Source organism: Triticum aestivum, chromosome 5D (assembly GCF_018294505.1).
Source record: "Triticum aestivum cultivar Chinese Spring chromosome 5D, IWGSC CS RefSeq v2.1, whole genome shotgun sequence".
NCBI lineage: Eukaryota > Viridiplantae > Streptophyta > Magnoliopsida > Poales > Poaceae > Triticum > Triticum aestivum.
Window position 1 is genome coordinate 409,288,228 of NC_057808.1, and position 22,514 is coordinate 409,310,741.

The following is a 22,514-nucleotide window of genomic DNA, read 5'->3' on the forward strand; positions in this document are numbered from 1 at the left end:
GATAATAAACGATTATCATGATCAAGGAAATATAATAATAACCAATTTATTATTGCCTCTAGGGCATATTTCCAACACTCAGCACTTGGCAAACAAAAAAACCATGTTCTCTTGAATATAATCATTTCATGTCAGCAACTTTGTGCCATTGATAGTCAGTTCTTTAGTAATGACTTTGTTTCAACAATATAGATTATCCTATGTCAGTTTGGACTTGGCTAGAATGAATATAGAAGAAATTGTTATTCTCATCGATCCTAGATGCATGATGTTGCTAGCGATACTGCAATGCTTGCATGTCTCCCACCCTAGCATAAACCAGAAGCAAGAACATGTTGACTTTGATTGTTATCTTTTTCAGCTATATTATTTTGTTAAAATGATATGGTAAGTTGGTAACTAGTTTTATGACACTACAAAAAAATCAGTCTGATGTACCAAGGACATAGGAATCACACCTTTAAGTCATTTTGTACCAATAACAAAGTCAAGGCTTGGGGTGCATGCTAGCCAGTCATATGAATATTTGTGCTTCACTCTACACGTCCTCTCATTTTCCACCCCTACTCTAGGCGGTTAGAGCAAACTCTCCCCCGCAGGCTTCACCAACGAGCCCGTTGATTCGCCTCTCCCCTCTGTCTGCCGCTTCGGCGGTCGGTGGCGGGGAGGGAAATCCCGATGCCTCCGTCCAGTTAGAGTTATTTACTCAAAACCACCACACTTGGGGCTAGGGTAACAACTTGATACCACATTCAAGGCAGGGCACAAAAGACCACCGAAAATGAGCCTAATGCGTAACGCAGAGCACTGGCGCTCGAATTTGGTTGCGAAAACAGCAAAACCGATAAGTGGGGCCCGCCTGTCGGGGCTGATGTGGCAAAGACCAAGCAGAGAAAAGCTTTGACCAACTGAGGTGGCAAATGGGACGCGGACCCCACCTGTCTGTGACTACATGATCTTCTTCTATGCGACATTACATCGAGCAGCTTGTGGGCGGCCGGACTCCGGCGACTATGCCCACACCGGCGAGCACCGTGATGGTGGGGGTGGGGGTGGGGGGGGGGAGGAGGGGGAGCCCGTGAGGCTCGTAGCCCGACGCCGCTCCCGTCGGCGTGGACGCTCGAGCTCTCTGTCCCCGTGCGACCTGAGAGCTCCATGGCCACCATGGCCATGGCAGCCGAGCTCCTGCTTGAGCTAGCCCCGGGCCGCCTTGTCTACTCGTGACCCACGCCGCGAGCATACAGGCACCTACACGCGCACAACAACACTCCCGCGAGATCCGGCAGCAGCTCGTCCCGCACTGTCCTTGGTCGTCAGCCATGGCTGACCTCGGCCACACACACACGCACCTCACGCGTGGCCCTACAAGAGCGCACTCGCGAGGCCCCGCCTTGCCGCCGGCCGCCATTGCTGTCCGCGCCGGCGAGCATACTGTGTTTCTCGTGCACCTCCCTGTGGCCACACACGAGGTCCAGTGGCCACACGCCGCGCTCCGGCGAGATCCCGCACTGGTTGTGTCCGCGTCCTCCTCCGACGGGCGACCACTTCCAGGATGCGGCCCTCATACACAATCTGGTCTCCCGGCGCGACGACCTGGTCAGGCGTTGCCGCTGTGCACGTCCTCTCTGGTGGCTGCGCCGGTGATGGCCATGTCCGGCGCTCACAACCTGTTCGGTTAAATGCCTAGAGAGAAAAGAAGGAAGAAACAAAAAGAAAAGGTGAAGAATTAATAAACACTTTAGTCATTGACAAGTGGGACCCTCGTCCAACTGAGCATATTGTCCACACAAGCATGTCACCTCGTCTCGACAGGCGGGCCCCACCTGTCGGTTTTGTTGTTTTCGCGACTAAATTCGAGTGTCAGTGCTTCGCGTTACGCATTAGGCGCATTTTCGGCGTTTTTTGTGCCCTGCCTTCAGTGTAGTACTAAGTTATTACCATATGCTCAAGTGTGATGCTTTTGGGTAAATAGCTCGTCTAGTTACTAGTTTAAGTTAGAGTTCTTTTAGTTCTCACGGCTGCAATGCTCGGGCGGATGGCGGTGCTTCTTCTTCAAGCTTGTCTTCCGGGCTTCAGTCCTCCTTGCTATGTAAATTGTACTTCCTTCGTCCCATAATAAAAGAGTGTTTTTATATTAATGTAGTGTCAAAAATGCTGACGGAGGGAGTACATACGTGCACGCTGCATGTTTGCTAGGCTTTGCTTCCATACATACAGTACATATGCTCAGTAGTTGAATGCATTTTGTTGGGGTTTCAAGAACATTCGAACACCAATTGAAAATATACTAGCCTTTCCCCGCACGGCACGCCGTGACGGCCGATACAGTGTGGTTATATACATTGTGTTTATTCTTTGAGGCAAGGGCCAACCAATACGCACGTGATAGAACCCGGTAAGAATCGACATGGAACCAGAAGGAGCACATAATTTGGAGGACGACATCCATATATGAGAACAAAATTTCTTCCTTAAATTTCCACTTAGACAGATGTAAGCATGTATCAACACGCTTAACATATGAGATCTTCAGCATATCCTCTTGATTCTTGAAGAGTAGCTTTCGTATGGCATGTGGCTAAATTTATCAAAATATTCTATTCTTACAAAGGGGCCAAAACTCCTACTAACTACTACTGAACTGCTAGATCTCGACTTTCCGATGAGTGCTCTATTCAATATTGATGGATGCGAAACACAATTGATATTTTTATATTTGCAAATGGAGTCCACCGCTTTATGTTCCTTCATAATATCCGTGAAACATGGGAACTCGACTCGAAGACTCGAAGTTTGCAGAATATAGTATTTTAAGAGTAGCAAAGCCGGATGCAGAGTGATCCTCCTTCTAAAAAAAAGCAAAGCTCCGTAGCCTATCAAAAGGTATTACAGCTACATAGTTAAATTTGAGAGGTGACAAATTATTTGTGGTTTACACATCTTTTTTCTGCGTGTCATCAAGATACAAATTTATACAAATAACATGAAACTAACCATGTCATTAACTACATCCTGATAACATACATGGTCACTCTCAAACAGAATACACTTACTGCTTTTAATGGAGAAAAACACCATGCCATCGTGGCCGCCATCACTCGAGCTGGTTCTTAGTAGCCAGCAAAAGAGAGAACACTTGATTTAACTACAGGGCAAACAAAAGCACACGTGGAACCATCTGATATCGTGGCTGTAGTTTGACCTTGGCCAAGTAAACAGTGGTAGTGGCAGCAACTTTGACAATACGCGGCACGATGGGCATGGCCTGCCAAGCCCTGGTGGCTTCATTTGCAAAACACAGTGGCTGCTGTTGTATACCTCGAGGTTGGCGGTTTTGCAGTAACAGAGGCGCACCGCCATCACCATGGCTGCAGAGGAGCTTCAAGTGGAAGAGGAGGCAGGGCAGGATGCAGAGAAGGGAAATTAAATCTTCTGCATTTTGTCTAGCAAAAATGATGAACATGGCGTCTGGTGCTACTTGACTGCAAATCAATTGTTCAGAGTTATCATATTATAGCACAGCTAAGCAGCATAGTTTGAGTTTATAGTTGTCCGGTAGTTGAAAGGAAAAGGGCCAGCGTTTCGCTCGATACAATCATTAATGGTTTCTTCCATAAGATCAGTGCACTGCAACCATAGAAAGTACTACAAAACTCTGAAGGAAGTCTCAGTTTGAAGAGATTTTAGAATGTATTTACAGCACAAGATCTCATTAGCATTTCATATAGACTGGGATTTATTTTAGAAATATATGTTTATATATAATAGGAAAATGCATTAATCATCTAGGTCATTCTTGTTCAGACTTGTGTGCACCCTGTAGGTGCAGTGAAAACAGAAGTACTGGCAGAAGAAATAAAAATCCATTGTCCAACTTGGGAGAAGTTGTGAGAATTAAAATAGCCTTCCTTAGTTTTTGAGCTGAAGAACTGTTTCAGACTATACATTTGAAATATGATTCCGTTGAGGAAACCGTCATTGGTTATTTTATTTGCAACTGCACCGATAGTTGCCAGATTTTGAGGAATGGTAATTATTACCCGTCAGAATCTTAACTTGAGCATTACAAAACATCTGGGTAACATTATTTGTAACTTCTGTAGTCTGAAACAAATGACAAAGTTAATTATCAAGAGTGTGGTTGTTCCCGCATTTACTTAAACATATGTTAACAAAAATGTATGTTAATGGCAGACTTCATGCCAATGAAAATGGAAGTAGATAATTGGTGTATAGAGTGCATTCTATGTCGGGCAATTTCACACGCAACCTAACCAGATTCGGTCTTGCTATACTAAAGAAAGGATCATTCTTATTAATATGAAAGAAGAGATCATCCAATGAACGCAGATTCACCAACCCCATAGAGGTTTACGATACAAAAAAATTATGATGTTGCCTATCAATAAAAAAACTGAAAGAAAAAAGTATGCATGGATCAGACAGTACCACAACATGATATATTCAAGCATGAACCTCAATACAAATAGAAATAAAGAACATGAACAATAAAATCATATCTCCGCTCAATTTTTTGATTCCAATGGATAGCAAGTAAATCTTACTTATGCAATGATGTTTCTTAAAAATTAATGAATCAGCAAATTTAAACAAGTAAAACCTGAAAAACCTTCTTTTCTTGTCCCATCTCGTTTAACTTCCGTCTCATAAGCACCTGAAAATTGTCTCCTCTCCGCGTTCAGAAATTTAAATTTGAAAGGGTATAATTAAATTTCCAGATGGAACAAAGAGCACAATAGCAGAGCACAATTTTGACTATTAGAATCGTATGTCAGTTGTGGTTACCTTTGTCATCAACTTCACTTGAAGAAGCAGAGAAAGTGTCACGAACACATGGTATTGTTTCAGTAACTTCACAATTTGAGTGCTCCTACTTCACAATCTGAACCTAGATCGTCTATAAGCATGAACTTAACATTGCAGGTTGATCATGTAATCCATTTATGGAGGAGTGGAGAACTTCTAACGTGTTACATCAGCTTCCAACTGCCGAATCTTTAATATATAGGTAGTAAGTCCACATTCTGCTCGGGGAAAAAATCCATGATCCAACGGCTGCTGCAACAACAAAAATTTGTCATCGATATGGTGTGCATCATGTTAAACCAAGTAACCAAATAAAAAGAATTAACTCCACCAAATCGACCTAAAATTCTCCTACATAACCAATTTGAGGTTAACACGCAACAAATGGAAAACAGTTAAGAGTGTACATTTTAGGATAACATACCTCTCCTGCTCCCCACTCCGGCAGCACAATCCTCCTCAATCCCAACCATATGCAAATGCCCCAATCTTCCACCAAATCAGAAACTCCTCATAAACTACCTCACCACCCAGCCAAACCAGGGCAAAATCGCCTCAAATGGTGCAGTTACAATTCAGTCAAGTGACCCAAACAATTAGCTCCTCGATTTTCCAGTATCTCATAGCCTTCACAAACATCCATTGCTCGTACTCGTATACATGCGGCAGACTTGCAAACCAACAACTAATTAAAGCAATCGATCAACCGGCAATATCCCACAATATGTTTCTTACTGAGTCAATTGAATGTCAATTGAATTGTAGAAAAGAGAACGCAGAGCAAGAATTACTTACTGTTTTTGTTAGAGAACAGAGGAGGGGAAGAGGGCCTGCGAGGATCAGATAGTGACACCGGATAGCGGAGACCAGCTGGGGAGCTAGAGACCGACGGGGGCAGCGCTCTCGGCTCGAGCCCTTCCTTCAGCGTAGCCAGAGACGTGAAAGAAGAGGGAGGGAGCATCGGGTGGCGTATCGAGGATCCCTCCATGGATGCCTGTTTCTGCTCGTTGGGCTCGTGAAGCCATGGACTTCGGCGAAGAACCTTGGACCCGTCCCAATCTCGTCCGCCAGGTAGGTCCTGGGGTGGCCACCCTCATGCCGTTGGGGAAGATGGCGCATGGTGAGCCAGACTGGGGCATGCTCGCTATCGTGGGCGGCGGAGCCCCCAGCCGTCGCGCGCCGGGTGCGGGCGGCGCACGTTGGGTCGGCCTAGGCATCGGCAGCGCGGAGGACCCAACGGCGTGAAGATGGCCATAACGGCGAGGCCCGCTGGACATCGGCTGTGTCGTGGTTGGGCTGGACCTGCGGGATGGCGAGGGGATCTGGGCGGCGAGATGGACACGACGGCTCGACGCAGCCCCTCCCCGGTACGCCCCTGGAGGCAGCTCGACGGAGAGACGACGCCGTCCAGACCGGGCAGAAGCAGGAGCAACCATTTCCGGGTCAACAGATGCCACCACTAATTGCAAAGAAGAGAGCACAACTGGGAGCAGCTGGAATGGAAGAAGGATGCACCGCACAACCGGTATTTATAGCAGGCAGCAAAGAAACAGAGCACAAATTGAAACCAACGACCGCACACGTTGCAGAAACACCCAGAAGGCTGTACAAAAGCGGCAACCGACTGCATGGGAAAACTAGAAGGCACGGGCGGCAGCCGACTCCAACAAGGCGGACGTGGCAGAGAAAAAGCAGGAGCAGGAAGGAAGAAGCAGCATTCGAGTCGCCCACAACGAAGCAATTCCGCGGCGGCAGCAACCCCGAGGACAGACATGCAAATAAGAACAAACACATAAGACATGCATATTGGAAGAGAACAGACATGCAGAACCAACCATCCAAAACTATGTTAGTTGGGAGAACATGAGCGTTCTCAGAGCTCAGCGATTTCTGGCCGTCAGATCTCTTGTTTGATGTGTTTTCGGCCGTCGGATCTCGCTCTGGGAAGATATTGGCTGTTGGATAAAAAAACGAACACTACTACAATGAATAGTTCTCCATCGTTCGTGCCACCGCCTGTGATTCCAGCGCCCCCCCGAGGGCATTTTAGTCATTTGACTATTGGGTATAAAAAGGGGGCGCTGCCGTGGGATGACCTAGCCGCCGCCTCCCTCCCGCACTCGCGCCTCCTCCGCCCTCCCAGCTCGCCGCCGCCTCCCCTTCCCTCCCGCGCGCCTCCTCTCCCCTCCCCTCCCGCCTCCTCTCCTCCCACCCACATCGCCGCCGCCGCCACCCACCGCCTCGAACCGCGCCGGAGCAGCAGCAGCAGGACAAGGCGACGCAACAGCAGGCCTTGGGCGACGAGCAGCAGCGGAGGGAGGACGAGGAGCACGACGGCGGCGGCGGCAGGGAGCGGCAGCAGCAGGCCAAGGCGGCGCTGCCCTTCTCCGCCATGTGCGTGCGGATCTCCCGCGACTCCTACCCCAACCTCCACGCCCTCCACAACGCCTCCAACGACAGCCTCACCAACGCCGCCTACATCAAGATCTCCGAGGGCGACTTCGGATACGTCCTCGACGACGTGCCCCACCTCGCCGACTACCTCCCCGTGAGCAGTCACCCCTCCCCTCCCCTGCTCCTCCTCGCTCGACCGCTCGTCGGCTCGTGGCGATGGGTTCTGTGCGGTGCAGCTTTAGCTAGCGACTGTCAGTGGGGCGGGCGTGAGCAGCGAAATTGTCCGGCGCGGGGGATTACCCATTTTTTGGTGTGCAAGCCTGAGAGCCTGCAGTGTTGCTGATTAGTCGGCCACGATCTGCAGATAGAGGGCAACTCTGATGAATACGTACTAGCAAAGCTGTGCAAAATCTGTGAATTTTGTTTTCGTTCCTTACTGTTGGTGTCGTCTGCTTTTGGGAATGGGATTGTTGATTAGGCAGCAGGCAACTCTGATGAATACTAGCAAAGCTATGGCTATTCTGTGGATTCATAGTTCCATAAGTTACTGTCGTTGGCTCTGCTTTTGGGAATGGGAGATTTGATTGGGTAGAATGGACGACATCGATACCGGAGAAGTAGTAATCTGTTAGTATCCTCCAGAAAATCATAGAGAAGGACGCCACGGTCTCAACAGGTGGGCATCCATTCTTCAGTCTGTTGATTCTTTTGAATTCATTGAAATCACATTTTGTACACGAGTTAGGTGCACTGGCCAATGGAAGAAAAGATAGCTAATTGTGTATGGAATTCCTAAGTCTCTGTATGTTCGTGCAGAAGGACGGCCTGCCGTCAAGTTGGACAGCAGAATCGTAGAACTCTACAAAGTGTATGGTATGACTGTCTCCTTACTCAATTCCTGTAGAGAGATAAGCCTCTTCAGACTATTTTATACGGAGTGCTGATTGTTGAATTTGTCGTACCCAGGGTTGGCCAGCTCTTAAGCAAATTCGCCATAGTGACCGCCGATGGCCTACAAGTCCATCTCTTTCTCAAGCTCGATTGCCTCTTATTTTGCAGACTGAAAGGTGAGATGAGGGGTTGTCAACAACATCTATGGAATACTGGTTTGTGCCATACTACCCTATTCTAAATGGCCATGTACATCCTTGTATCTTTGTCTGTGCCTTCAGTCAAAACAAACAAACAATCTAATGACCAAAATATACAAACAATCTATGCAATACAGGTATGTGCCCTGTTCTAAACGTACAATGTCAACAAAACCATAGGACTTGTCCCTCCCATAGATGCTTGTATAAATGTTACTCTCGCATTTTTTGTACATGTCTATCTAAATTTGTCTTCTGTTAAAAGGACTCACCAGGTACCTTAAGATCTCTATATTATGGTCACACCATATCAAACGTTTCAGATTGCAATGCATCTACTTCTTGACTGCATCTACCATATTATACTGAAATAACTATAAGATGAATTATACCTGCTGTGATTTTTATTTTATTTTTGTGAAATATTCTCTTCAGATTGCCGCGCGCCACCCGCCCTTCGCATGTGTAATCACTTAAAGTAAACTGTCTTTTAAATTGAATTCATTATTCCAAGACATCCTGAATATAATTGAGCAGAACACAAAACCAAACTCCGAGCAAGAGATTTCAGTAGAACTACGAGCCTAAGTAGAAATTGTGGAGGAAACTAGGTAAAAAAAATGTTGCACATTGATATGTTTTTTTTGGGTAAATAGGCCTATGGTAGCATCATTTATAGGTAATTATAAACAAAAGGGCAAAATAAGCTTTGTTGTTATATGCTGTTGAGTTTTTAATGGCTATTAAACACAACATCATGCTTGTGTGTCTTCTTATAAACACACGCCTTTGTTGTTTCTCGCCGTTTTTCTTTAAATTACGTATATATGTACATGGAATGCTTCTCCCTGTCAATAACTAGATCCCCCCCCCCCTTGTTTGACAGGTTAATTAATCCTACATTTCAGTATCAACCAACATCTGTTGCTTCTTGAGCTCTCAACCCTGGGGTACACCTCCAGGTCAAGGCGCACCTCTTGTCTCATCGATGATGCAGCCTGGGCATCACTCGCTCTCAGCTAGCTAGGTAAGTACTGCAGGGACTCTGCTGCATTTCAATCACTTGATGTTTGTCTACCATGGAGTAGAGTTTAAGACCGCCCCGCATGATTTGATGATATTCTTTTTTGAGCATCGGCTCTGGAGCATTCTTACTCACCACCGGGTACTTTGAAGCTAATAATGTTCCAGATTGGTGGCATTCTGTTTGAAAGCATGCTGGTTTGGTTTTGCAGCAGTTTTGACTTAAATAGTGGTTCTGTTTTGCCTTCAATAGTGGTTTTGCAACTAATTATTTGTTGATCTATTGGTTTGATTGGAAACAGGTGGGGTCTTCTGTGTGAGCAGACTACCTAGAAGAATCGTCAGCGCCTTTACCTATCAGAGAAGGTGACCTTCAAAAGTCCTCAGTTTGAACACTTAGACAAACAGTTTTTTAGCATCTACAACTGGTTATTAGGTTTTGTTACATAATGAGTATTTATATTCCCTTATTTCATTTTTCTTTTCTTTGTCTTTGCCTTGACACTAAATTGTGTATATGTTATTTGCAGGTACTAATCTTGGTGTGAGCTCAAGGCAATAGACAATTATGAAGGTAGGCAATCGTCATTAGCCAGGTAGTTGTACATGGTCTGGTCTCTTAGCATAATCTGAAAGTATCTAATGCAGTACTCAATATTAGTAGTCATTTGAAAAATATGCCAGTGTCTTGTTTGTCATGTCCATTCTATTAATCTAGAAGAAACCGAGAGCATACACTCACACTTTCTTCGAACCCAAATTGTTAACCTGGGATAAGTAGATATCAGTCACACTTTGTTCTTACTTTTCTGTCTTTTCTATGTTCTTACTTTTTTTGCACTTTCCTTTCATTTCCGTAGATGCCAGGGCTGGCTGCCTTGTGTACCATGGTGAGAAGTAGCACCAGTAGGTCGGCTCAGTCCCAATGGCAATGTTCTTTGTTATTTTTTTATTATTCAACCACATACATTTATCTCTTCCTGATGGCCTTGGTAACTTGAAAATCTGCAGTGCCATATTGGCTCCCTCTGCCGAGCACCATGGAGGAGGTGAGCGGTTGTCTGTAGAATCCTTTTTCATCCTGTGATACTTACTGTTCTGCCCTTGGATGGTCAATCTTGTTGAGTGATAACCAGGGCAGCTCAACTGTATAAACAGATTGATCTGGTGATAAGAGATGACGGGGGTAGGTTATATGATCGAGGAAAGGCGAATCTGAGCCCACTATGCATTGAACCCTGAACCCTTTTTATTTGTATTTAAAGGTGTTGCTTATTTATGCTCCAGTGTTTATAGCCGTCTTATGTAAAGATTTCTTCTCTCTCATACCTTTATTGCATATAAGTTGTTCTTGATCTTTTGATCTTTCAAAGATGCTTATATGGTAGTATAGAAAGTTTCTGATTATGACACACTAGTAGAAAACAGGGCTTTGGTCACAGGGCAGTTTTCACATTAGCCCCGGTTCAGTCACGAACCGGGACTAATGTGAGCATTGGTCCCGGTTCGTGAGCCCAGGGGCCCGGCCGGGGCCTCGTGGGCATTGGTCCCGGTTCGTATGGACCCTGGTTGGTGGTACAAACCGGGACCAATGGGCCACGCTCCTGGCCCACCACCCTTTAGTCCCGCTTCATACTACAAACCGGGACTAAAGGGCTGGTCCTAGTTGCGGCCAGTGTTTAGTCCCACCTCGCCAACCGAAGGGGGCTCACACCAGTTTATAAGCCCGTCCCTCTCTGCCTTTTAAAGTGAAAATAGATGCTCTTAAACAGGGAATTTGACCTAAATTCACAGTAAATTTCATAGAAATTTATTATGAATTTAGGTTGAATTTTCTCTATAAGCGCATCTATTTTCATTTTTTATATTTATAAAATAAATAAACCTTAATAAAATAAATAAAACTAAATAAACCTTAATAAAATAAAATAAAATAAACTATAGTAACTACAATAAATAAACCTTAATAAATTAAGTAAAAATAGCAGCAGAAAAATAAATAAAAATAGCAGCAGTAAAATAAATAAAAATAAAATGCGTTTGGAAGAGATTGTCCGTTTTGTACACGAAGTGCATCCAGTTTATGCCGTAACCCTCTCAACTTTCTTGCACATGCTATGTGGATGAAATGATGATATCATGCCAACTTTCAACCTTTTCAGAGTTCATTTGAAATGCTTTTCAATTTTAGGGTCTTATAGCTCAAAATAATTAGTAAATGCATGAAAAATAACAAATGAAGTCAGAAAGGATTGAAAAATGATAATGTGGCTTTGAATGGTGCATTTTGAACACACAAAAAGTCAGGAGTTCAAATAAGTTTAAAAAAATGAAATCCCTTTGTAACAGACGAGTTTCCGGATGAAATCCTGATACTTTGAAAGAGATTGTCCGTTTTGTACACGAAGTGCATCCAGTTTATGCCGTAACCCTCTCAACTTTCTTGCACATGCTATGCGGATGAAATGATGATATCATGCCAACTTTCAACCTTTTCAGAGTTCATTTGAAATGCTTTTCAATTTTAGGGTCTTATAGCTCAAAATAATTAGTAAATGCATGAAAAATAACAAATGAAGTCAGAAAGGATTGAAAAATGATAATGTGGCTTTGAATGGTGCATTTTGAACACACAAAAAGTCAGGAGTTCAAATAAGTTTTAAAAAATGAAATCCCTTTGTAACAGACGAGTTTCCGGATGAAATCCTGATACTTTGAAAGAGATCGTCCGTTTTGTACACGAAGTGCATCCAGTTTATGCCGTAACCCTCTCAACTTTCTTGCACATGCTATGTGGATGAAATGATGATATCATGCCAACTTTCAACCTTTTCAGAGTTTATTTGAAATGCTTTTCAATTTTAGGGTCTTATAGCTCAAAATAATTAGTAAATGCATGAAAAATAACAAATGAAGTCAGAAAGGATTGAAAAATGATGATGTGGCTTTGAATGGTGCATTTTGAACACACAAAAAGTCAGGAGTTCAAATAAGTTTTAAAAAATGAAATCCCTTTGTAACAGACGAGTTTCCGGATGAAATCCTGATACTTTGAAAGAGATTGTCCGTTTTGTACACGAAGTGCATCTAGTTTTTTGTTGGAAGTAGAAACAAAACAAAATAATAAAGCAAAAAAGAAAACAAAAAAAGGCAAAAAATAAAAAATATGCCACCTACTGGGCCACCACGGCCTGAATACGACTAGAAACCCATCCATGGACCAGGATTCAGGCCCGCAGGAGGCCCAGTAGGCCAACAGACACATAGTGACAGATTAGGCCCGAAAGCCTGCAGTTGAGAGGAGCTCGAGAGGGTGGGCGCAGCAGCGCTTATAAACCACTCTCGAGCCCTCTCAACTAGCGAGGTGGGACTAAACTTTTGGCCGCGACGCGGGCAGCAAGAGGCCTTTGGTCCCGGTTGGTGGCACCAACCGGGACTAAAGGTCGCATTCGTCCCGGTTCGTGGCACCAACCGGAACCAATGCCCCCCTTTAGTCCCGGTTGGTGCCACCAACCGGGACCAAAGGCCATCGCTTCCCGCCCTTTGGGCTGCTGAAAAGAGGCCTTTGGTCCCGGTTGGTGGCACCAACCGGGACTAAAGGTCGCATTCGTCCCGGTTGCTGTCACGAACCGGGACCAATGCTCTGTCTATATATACAACACTTGTGAAATTTTTCGTTCAGTTCTTCGATCCCGCCGCGACGACGCCGCCAGGCTGCCCCTCTGCGCCTTGCCGTCGCCGTCGTCGCCCTGCCTCCGACGCTGTCCCGCGCCGCCCAGACGCCGTCGCCGCCCCGCGCCCCCTACCTCCTCGTCGCCCGTCGCCGCGCCCCTCACCTCCGCCCCCTGCCTCCTCGTCGCCCGTCGCCGCGCCCCTCACCGTCGCCGTCGCCGCCCCCTGCCTCCTCGTTGCCCGTGGCCGCGCCCCTCACCGTCGCCCCCGTGCCCTGCCTCCTCGTCGATCGCCGCCCCCTTTGTGAGCTCATATGAATTTTCCTAATTTAGTTGTTCATAGATTTTTTTTCTGTTAGAATATGCAAATGTTAGAATTTTTTTGTGTTCATAGATTTTTTTTGTGATATTATTGTTGAATATGCAAATGTTTGTGTGTACATATATATGCAAAGAATATGTCAATTTTTTTCTGAGAATTTTTATAATTTTTTTCTGTTGTAATTTTGTTCATAGAATTTTTATCTTGTTCATAGAATTTTTATGATTTTTTTCTGTTGTAATTTTGTTCATAGAATAAGAAGAGAAAGTGTTTAATAGAATTAGTTAGAAAAATAATAGAACTAGTTAAACTAGTTTATTTTTAGTAAGAACTACTTTATTTTATATATTTATAGTAAGTGCTTAGTAGTTGAACTAGTTGATTAATTAATAAAACTACTTTATTAAATTTTACTATATATAGAAGTAGTTTATTTTTAGTAAGAACTACTTTATTTTATTTATTTATAGTAAGTGCTTAGTAGTTGAACTAGTTGATTAATTAATAAAACTACTTTATTTTATTTATAGTAAGTGCTTAATTAGTAGTTGAACTAGTTGATTTAACAAAACTAGTTTATTTTACTATAGAAGTAGTTTATTTTTAGCAAGGAAATTAATAGAACTAGTTTGTTTTTTAGTTAAAGCAATTATTCCCGCATCGACGTCGACGATGCCTATCCCGCATCCTCGTCGTCGACTCGGTGGAGGAGGCCGGCTTGATCAGAGGGGCCATGTCCGGGACTGGGCTCCGCCGGGCTGGTTTTGGGAGGTGCTACCTTCCGGTGGGCGTAGGTTGGTGAGGAACCAGCCCGTCGTTGACCCGATCCTTGTTTGGTGGCGCTCGCGTGGGCCAGTGACGGTGCCGAGGCTTCCGGACACCGCGGAGGAGGTACGTCACCGTGTCAGCAAGGAGGACCAGCACGTCCGTCGCTACATGGTTGCGTTGGAGGGCAGGTTCGACAATACCTGGCAGGTTCTTCAGGGATCTCACTGGAGCTATGATCCTGTGATGGTTCCGTCCCTTTGGGTGTCCACCGCCCGCGCCGATATCCGTCGGGCGCTACAGTTCTAGCTGTACTAGCGATGCTATATGTATGATAGTATTCGAGGTGTATTAGTGATAATATTCGACGATGTACGGACGCGTGGAGATGATGTAGTTTTGCTTATAATTGAATGCATCCTAATTTGAATACTACTTTATTTTGTGATTTGATTTTGCTTATTGAATGCTCAAAGTGGAAAACTACTCCGATCCTACTTTGAATGCTAAAATTGGAGAGCACTATGATTAGTTGATAGCTTATAGGGTTTTTGTTTTTGCAGAAATCTAGGAGCTCCCCGGCCCCTCCATCATCCCCGCCGTCGTCCCCGTCACCGCCCCCTCCGACATCGAGGTGAGACCAGCCAAATCCTCTTTTAGAAAGATAATTAAACGATATTTCGGGTTGACTGTAAGTCTGTCGAGTCTCCACCATATATGAGAGGACAAAGAATCCCGACTGTTGTCGTGGGGGTAGCTTCTCCTTCGTTCCCGTGTGCTAGACAATTTGGTGTAATGCACTCGAGAACGAAAGGAGGAGCTACCATCACCGACGGTCGCAAATGTCAGAGAGGAATCAGTGGGGGAGAGTTCCACCATATATATATGAGAGGACGAAGAATCCCGACTGTTGTCGTGGGGGTCGCTTCTCCTTTGTTCCCGTGTGCTAGCTAGACATTTTGGTGTAATGCACACGGGGACAAAGGGAGGAGCGACCATCACCAACGGTCGAATGTATACACCACGTGAGCTGAGAGTTTTCAAGAAAAGACTCGACAAACCGATAGTCAACCCGTGATGAATAACAATGATCTAACTTAGGTTTTTTAGTACATATATTTAATTGTAGATGTTTAATATTTGAATTATATATGAACATAGGAAATGTCGTACTCGGACGACGAAAGTCTCCCGGGGGAGTGCGCCTGGTGCCACGACGACCGAGGTCAGTGCGACAGGCCTCACCTGGACGAAGATCGGTGCTTCAGTATTAAGCTGGAGGAGACGTTCGATGTTGAAACGGTACGCAACGACGACAAGCTAGTGTTATTTTTTCGTAATTAAGCACGACTTCAACTATTTCAACATGTACTTTTCATCTTTTACAATTCGGCTAGCTTATCCCATGCCATGCAAGACGCTACGTCTTGGAGAGGATGGGTTTTGAAGACCATGAAAGTATGGAAACAAAGAAAATTCACCTAAGGACCCATCATGATATAGATTTTGAAGTAAAGCTGTATAATTCTGAGAGCGTAACCCATTTTGGTTGCAAAAATTGGGAAGCATTTTGCAAGATGTATGGTTTTGATGAGGGTATGCTTGTCACCATGGATCTTGGTGATCCTGACATCGAGCAAGACAATATGGACATTTGGGTCCTTGTTGATACGCCTCCAATTCTACCGCTATGTGAGTTTCTCAAACATAGTTATTAGCTAATTTATATTGTTCATTTCAAATTAGTTGACAGCTTATTTTCATTGACAGCTTATTTTGATTGTTCAAACAATGTGCGGAACATGGTAGACAGAACCTACTACACCGATGGCTCTGAGTTAACTTATAAGGAGAAAACTCATCTGGTCGGATTTTGTACTGATATTGAGAATTATAATATCTACAATCAAACTCCTCATCATTATGGTCCTCCATACGTGCCACTAGTGCACGTGTTGAACTACGGTAACTACTATGGAGATACCCTGGTAAAATTTCTTACTATTATGACATCCGTGCATATTTTGCATAGTTCTAAAACTAGTGCATTATCATTGCTAACTATGAAGTTATTACTATGTTTTTCAACAGATAATCCCAGAGGATTGTGTGCCTCATTTGATGTATCAGAATGGTAGGCTTGATGTTTTGAATATACAACCAGGTCATCCTACGAATCTCAACTGTCCATACCGGATTTATAAAAGAAGTGGAGACATGCAAATCAAAGAATGGAAAAAATGTATGGACAGTCGCAAGGAGCTTCTTGGAAGCAAAAGGAAGCGAGGCGCAAGAATTGGAGACAGGATGATCTCCATTCTCCATAATGGAGAGTCAGGGTCTATATTGTTTTATGCTATTTTACCTTAAAGAGGGTATTTCGATCCTACCTAATACTGATGATCATGTGCTAAGAACAATTAAGTAGGGTTGGTTCGATGACTGTGAGGATGATGATCGTATGACTTGTTATTAATAACGAGTAGAAGTTGTATGATGATGATTAGTAGGACTTGTTATTATATATGATGATGCATGATGCGTGCATGAAGAGTTATTATATATCAGCGGGTGAAATGAACATGGATTGGATTGAAGTGAAGGCAACATGCATGTGGTGCGTGTCGAAAGTAGTACAATCCAAACTTGATCAAGTCCGGATTAGTATTACTTTTGACATGCACCACATGTTGCCTTCACTTCAATCTAAGCCATGTTTAGGTATAGCAGTACGTAGCGTTGGTAAACCAAGCACGGAGATATAAGAGAGGACACTTCTCTCTAATAGCTACCTAATAACAACCTAAATTAACCCCCCAAAACCCCCAAACCCCCCCTTTCAAAAAAAAACCTCAGCTCCTGCCAGGTGCTGACGCGTGGATGCCTATTGGTCCCGGTTGGTGGCACGAACCGGGACCAAAGGCCCTCCTGCCTGGGCTCCCCGCACCGGCCACGTGGACGGCTTTTACTCCCGGTTCGTGTAAGAACCGGGACTAAAGGGCTAGGGCATTAGTAACGACCCTTTAGTCCCGGTTCCTGAACCGGGACTAAAGGCCCTTATGAACCGGGGTAAAAGCCCCTTTTCCTACTAGTACACCATATTAATTGAACTTGATCTGTTATGTGATTTAAACTTTGCTTTTCCCAATCACCATGTGTTTTCCAAAATTACTATTAAAACAACTTTGTTCTTCCTAGAGCACCGGCAGCAACCACATCATGAAAGGGTCGAGGGGAAGATGATCTGATATGTGTCACTGAAAGCGAAAGTAAAATTCCCATACATGACCTTCATATTACCTGCCAATTCACAAGTGCATGTTCTGTATCAAATATAAATATAATTGTTCCCTGTGTCGAAAGATGGATTCTGTATTTTATAGGATTCTAGCTCTTTGACCCTTTCTGCATGCTCTTACATATATGTGCTTTCATTAAGAAGAAAAATCTACCATGCTAGCTTAGTTGATCCAGGGCTTAAGCTATATACCAAAATAACACTGAGATTAGTTCTGTCAGAAGTACCTTGAGCCTTTTTATTTTTATATTCTCTTTTGTGCACTCATTTAATGCGACTTGGAATCTGAAGTAGAAAATATCATAAAGAGCTTGATGACTTATAACATTACTTGTCACAGTATATTAAAGGGTGTTTAGGTGACCAATTAGGAAATAATCAATTGTGAGTGCTTAATATTTTTACAGTGCGTCATATAAATTACCAAAATATCCGTAATTGGGATATTAAGGCTTAAATGGACAAGTCCCATAAATAGTAAACATACCTCATATACTGGTTGTCGGTAAACCAACCACTAAGATTTTGATTCAGTGTTTGCCTAAAGAAATTACTCCCCCATTTTGATTTCATCATTTTTTTGAACAGCTCAAGCCATTTTTGTCGTTGTATGACAAGGCTGTCGATGTCATCACTGAGCCTTCTTCTTTGCTTCAGAGGCTTATTGTGCTGCTATAGTTCTCTGTCTCTTATCCACTCGCCCATCGTAGTGCAAATTTGCAGTTTACTTGAACTTTGTTGTGATGAGAGATTCAGTTTCTTTGGGCAAAAGGTCTGGCCAAACAAATAAATGCATGATATTTATCTTTTGGTTTCTATCATACCAAAGCGAGGTATTTCACGTCATATTTTATAACAAATGCGTCGATGGCATGCATATATAGGGTCATCTTTTTAGATATATTTTATGGGGTGATTACTACTGTGAGTATCTACCATCACCTACTCAGATATATTTCCATCCTGAGATATATTGAGTAATATCAGATGTTAATTGAAATATTTATATCAAAGGTTTGATCATTGAACTTAGTTGATTAATTCCTTGATACATTTCTATCTTGAGATAGTCCCTACATTTCCATCCTGAGATACCTATTTTTTTCTATTACCGGGTTAGGAAAAACGGGATTCTGTGGGAGTTGGGGTTGGGCAAGTAGCACCACTTTGATTAAGTCCACATCATAATTGAGAGGCATTGTAGTAGTGGGTCAGTTCATAGATAATGCCATGTTTTATATGCAATGCTTCAATGGTTGTATTACCGGGTTGGATGAGTGCACCTGGATACGGACAAGAGACCAACAATAACAAACAATTGGTCAAGCTCTGTCAAAGCGGCAGGGATCAGAGAGTATCATATGTGTCTTTGCTTTCAAAATTGAAAAGGGGAACCATCACTCCCTGGTTATAAGCTTTAAAAGGCTAAGGTACAAAAATGCAAGTGCATTTTTTGTCTACACATAAATTGGTCTATGCAATATATCTAACACATTGCCTGCATCAGGTTAAGTGACGTGCCATCTATGGAGTTGATCGAGAAGGCAGCCGAATGAAGCAACTAAGTAGTATGCCTAAGAAGCTATGGCTACGTAGTTTTTATTTATTTATATTATGTTCCTGCTCTTGGTACTTCCTCTCTCATATTCACGCTCTTAGTACCGAGCTTAATATCAAGTGGTTACCTTTTGTGGTCTCATGAACACACTAAATTGAATGCTGCCTTATTTCTCATGCCGATGTCAATCTCGATGATGTTTTCCTCCTATTACATGTGAATGTTTCCTCTTCCTTTTAGTTTGTTGTATCCTGTTTGAATACGTCGCTAAACCCGACTTCCTATTAATTTGAGCAATATTTGTTTGGACACATTGTTGTGACCGGTACCCTCACGCCAAGGCGCGTTTCCGATCTAGTAGGACGGAATGGAAGTGGTCGCAAACTCGATCTCTTCATGCCCCCGCGCCAATTAGAATCATATGGTCCTGCATGGACATGCAACCAATAGAGAACTAAATCCTTAATTTATGTTTTCCAGCGGCATTCGCTACACGCACACAGCTGCATACCTGGCTGTATCCCCATTAAAGCACGTGCCGCTCACCCATTGGTCCGATTTTGACTGATAAGAAAAAGTCAAAAAATATGATAAATTAAACCTGGCCAGGTTTAGTATATTTAGAATTTACCAACGTACACGATAGCACCGTGCGCACACAAACCAACAGGCACAACCATCGATCAGGCATGGTACATGTCCAGGAACAGGTCGACCTCGTAGACGAGGGACTCCGGCGTGGGGCTGCCGGCGCGCGTCATGACGCAGTACCCGCGCGCCATCCTGAAGGCGCCGGTGCCGCCCACCACGGCGCGCTCGATGGCGCTCGTGAAGCTCAGCACGGGGCCCAGCATGGCCAGCGTGCTCCCGCGGCGCTCGCCGGCCGTGAAGACGAGGTTGATCGCCGATTGCGCACCCGGCGGGCTCACGAGCCCCGCGTTGAGGAAGAGGCCCTGGTACCGGCCGACGAGCGACGAGTTCCTCGCGTCCGGCCCGTCGCGCAGCTCGTCGTCGAGCACGCCGATCGCCCCGAACGTCGCGTCGGCGCCCAGCGGCGACGGCACCGCCGTGAGCGTCGTGGCGTTCGGGCCGGCGAAGGTCTCGTGCATGTACAGGTGGATGTGCGTGAAACCGTGGTCGCTGGCGCCGGTGCCGGCGCGCGCTGCGAGGTAGGGTGCCGGCCACAAGGCCAGCAGGAGGAGGAGCAACAGCGAGGGCAAGGAGGGGGTCATGGTGATCAGAATTCAGAACGTGTAGCAACTGATATTTCAGTTTCAGCTGAGGTGTGGAAGTGCAGCGTTCCTGCCGATGGATTCAGCTTGCTCATAACGGTCCGTAGGCTTCATCGGCTCGTTGAGGGACCGCGTCTGAGTATGACCTGCAGGCTAACAATAGACCTGCATCTGCATGCCTGTATATGTAGCTGTCACAACTAACAAATTAATTAGGACATTATTCTAAAAAAAATATTAGGACATTCATTTTATATAGTTTCAAAAAACAAGAATTCTTTAGCTTTCTAAACACTAGTATTATCTACTGCTCTGATCATCTGGTTGACCACATTTGCAACCATCATCATGAAGTTAGTGTTTTGTTTAGATCTGTGGGTATTTTTCATAGATTTTATTTATTATTTTGAATGAAAATGCACAGAATATATTACACCCTAACCTCAATACAAAACTGCAACACTACTTTTGAATCGGAGGGAGTATTTTTTTTTCAGTTAACAGGGTGTGGCCCTGTCTCCATTTCATAAAAACGGAACTAAAAAGTAAATCCAATAAATATAAGTAAAAGAAGGGATAAACGGCTCAAATCATGTTTTTTTAGCAACAAATCATGTTCAGTTGTGTTCCAGTGAGCCAAGCCGCGCAGACACTTCTTGTTCGCGCTAGCACACTGAAGCCCAGCCAGCTCGGCAGGTCAGCAGGCTTTAGGTCTGGCCGGAGAGGGGATGAGCGAGATGTGAGTTTGTTTGGGATTCTACTCGGGTCCAAACAACGCCCGATTAATTGAGAAGTGCCTCTAGGAAGTGCTTCTGCCAAGCCAACATGAACCATGAGGTATTCGCTTGGGCTACAACCGATGAGAAGTGGATGTTGCTTGTTGAGCTGTGAGAATGCACTGACTGGGTGGACAGATATTTCATATCTCTCCATGACAGCAGTCTGCTTGCTATAATGTTGGTATCCTCCAATCCCTCACATAACCAAACATTGTAGACATGCCAGTACTTGCTGAATAATAGCACGGTCGAGAATAAGTAACCAAGCACAAAGATTGGTTGCTAGCTATATTAGCTAGCTCATTGATACACACTCTTAGCTAGGAAATGGAATCAGTGGAAGGTATATAGTGTATATATAGAAGTTTTGGTTCCTGCAACAAGGAATGATACACACATATAAGCATGAGTACATGCGAACTCTGATGCATATGTGCATGATAATTAAAGCCTAACGTGCGTGAGCACATCATACAATTGTTCCCCACAAAAGCCAACGGGCCAATAGCTCCTGTGCGACGTTTTTAAGGTGAATTGGCAAGAGTGCGACATTGTTCGAGCGAATGGCTGTGGTGCGACACATTTGAGCGTGTAGATAGCCCAGGGCCACATGGGGTGTTAAATGTGGTTAAATTGGTCGTCAACCAAGCCCGCCCGTTTATGTTAGGATATGTGGGTCCAACTTAATTGTTCCTCAAAATAGCTGACCGTGCCCTGCCGCCCGACCGTGCCGGGCCCGCCACTCTGCCCCCCTTCTTCTCCGGCGGCGGCGGATCTTGCGTTCTCGGTGGCGGCGGCGGAGCCCTCGTTCTTAACGGCGGCGGAGCCTTCGTCCTCAGAAAATGGTGAGTGAATTCAAACCCTAGTCGCCCTCCCGTTCCTCTCTCGGGCCCGTAGATCTCAGCTCGTTTCCTCTGTTTTCGCTTGCGGAATCGATAGGCTGTGAGGGGAGCCCGTGGGCATACTGAGATGGAGCCGCCAGATTCAACTTCGAATAGGTAATGCGCCTCTCTCCGATCCAATTTTGCATGCAATTAGGGGGGGGGGGGGCTCACACTGTCCGCCACTGACAGAGGGGATGCTGCCGCTCGGACCTTCGAATTGACAGTCAATTTCTTTCCATCAAAGGCAAAATTAGTTGATGGTAGCATACAGAACATTGAGAGAGACACAATTGTTAAATGGGAGGTTGAGTTTACAGAGATTGATCCACAAGTTTTACAGAACATGGGAGAGACGACAGTGAAGAAATGGGTGGAAAAAATTGGGGAGAATATTGTTTGAGGTCCAGAGCAAGAAGTATCACTGTTGCGGTTTGATGATTGGAAAGGAGAGTATGTGAGAATAGAAGATGGTGAACAGATTGTTGAAGAAATCGATCGGCAAAACGGCTGGACAAGCAAACGGGCTAATTTTTTTGCTGAGCTCGTTGATCTGAACATTTTTTCGAAGGTTGGATATGTGCCATCACAATTGGCTGCGCAGATGGTAGATGATGATTGGGCTACACAGAGGCCATTGATTCCCATGTGTACTGAACTTACAGTAATAGCC

The 22,514-nt window shown here is 44.5% G+C and overlaps 2 protein-coding genes and 1 long non-coding RNA gene across 5 annotated transcripts; 1 reads left to right on the forward strand and 2 right to left on the reverse strand.

Moving 5' to 3' along the window:
- Nucleotides 1–2,498: 2,498 nt before the first annotated feature.
- On the reverse strand, nucleotides 2,499–6,309 carry LOC123122195 (uncharacterized). 3 transcript variants are annotated; one of them, XR_006460101.1, is made up of 4 exons: nucleotides 5,623–6,309; nucleotides 5,252–5,512; nucleotides 4,807–5,079; nucleotides 2,502–4,675 (listed from the first exon to the last, which is right to left on the reverse strand). It is a non-coding gene; the product is annotated as an uncharacterized lncRNA (long non-coding RNA). The 3 variants fall into 3 exon arrangements; XR_006460102.1 differs by having other exon boundaries at nucleotides 2,499–5,076; XR_006460100.1 differs by having other exon boundaries at nucleotides 2,501–5,079.
- Nucleotides 6,310–6,325: 16 nt separating this feature from the next.
- LOC123120752 (uncharacterized) lies at nucleotides 6,326–8,081 on the forward strand. The gene is made up of 3 exons (XM_044540749.1): nucleotides 6,326–6,675; nucleotides 6,928–7,375; nucleotides 8,038–8,081. Exons 1-3 carry the CDS (start codon nucleotides 6,326–6,328, stop codon nucleotides 8,074–8,076), a joined length of 837 nt encoding a protein of 278 aa, XP_044396684.1. The 3' UTR covers nucleotides 8,077–8,081.
- Nucleotides 8,082–18,746: 10,665 nt separating this feature from the next.
- On the reverse strand, nucleotides 18,747–20,314 carry LOC123125175 (dirigent protein 1-like). Its single transcript, XM_044545704.1, has 2 exons — nucleotides 19,461–20,314; nucleotides 18,747–19,376 (listed from the first exon to the last, which is right to left on the reverse strand). The coding sequence occupies exon 1, from the start codon at nucleotides 20,179–20,181 to the stop codon at nucleotides 19,633–19,635; it is 549 nt and encodes a 182-aa protein (XP_044401639.1). The 5' UTR covers nucleotides 20,182–20,314; the 3' UTR covers nucleotides 18,747–19,376; nucleotides 19,461–19,632.
- Between the last annotated feature and the right edge of the window lie 2,200 nt (nucleotides 20,315–22,514).

Coding starts and splice junctions, on each gene's coding strand:
- LOC123120752 (XM_044540749.1), top strand. CDS start 6,326: ATGGAAGAAGGATGCACCGCACAACCGGTATTTATAGCAGGCAGCAAA. Junction 6,676..6,927: donor AACCAACCATCCAAAACTAT/GTTAGTTGGGAG, acceptor GGGATGACCTAG/CCGCCGCCTCCCTCCCGCAC. Junction 7,376..8,037: donor ACCTCGCCGACTACCTCCCC/GTGAGCAGTCAC, acceptor ATGTTCGTGCAG/AAGGACGGCCTGCCGTCAAG.
- LOC123125175 (XM_044545704.1), bottom strand. CDS start 20,181: ATGACCCCCTCCTTGCCCTCGCTGTTGCTCCTCCTCCTGCTGGCCTTG.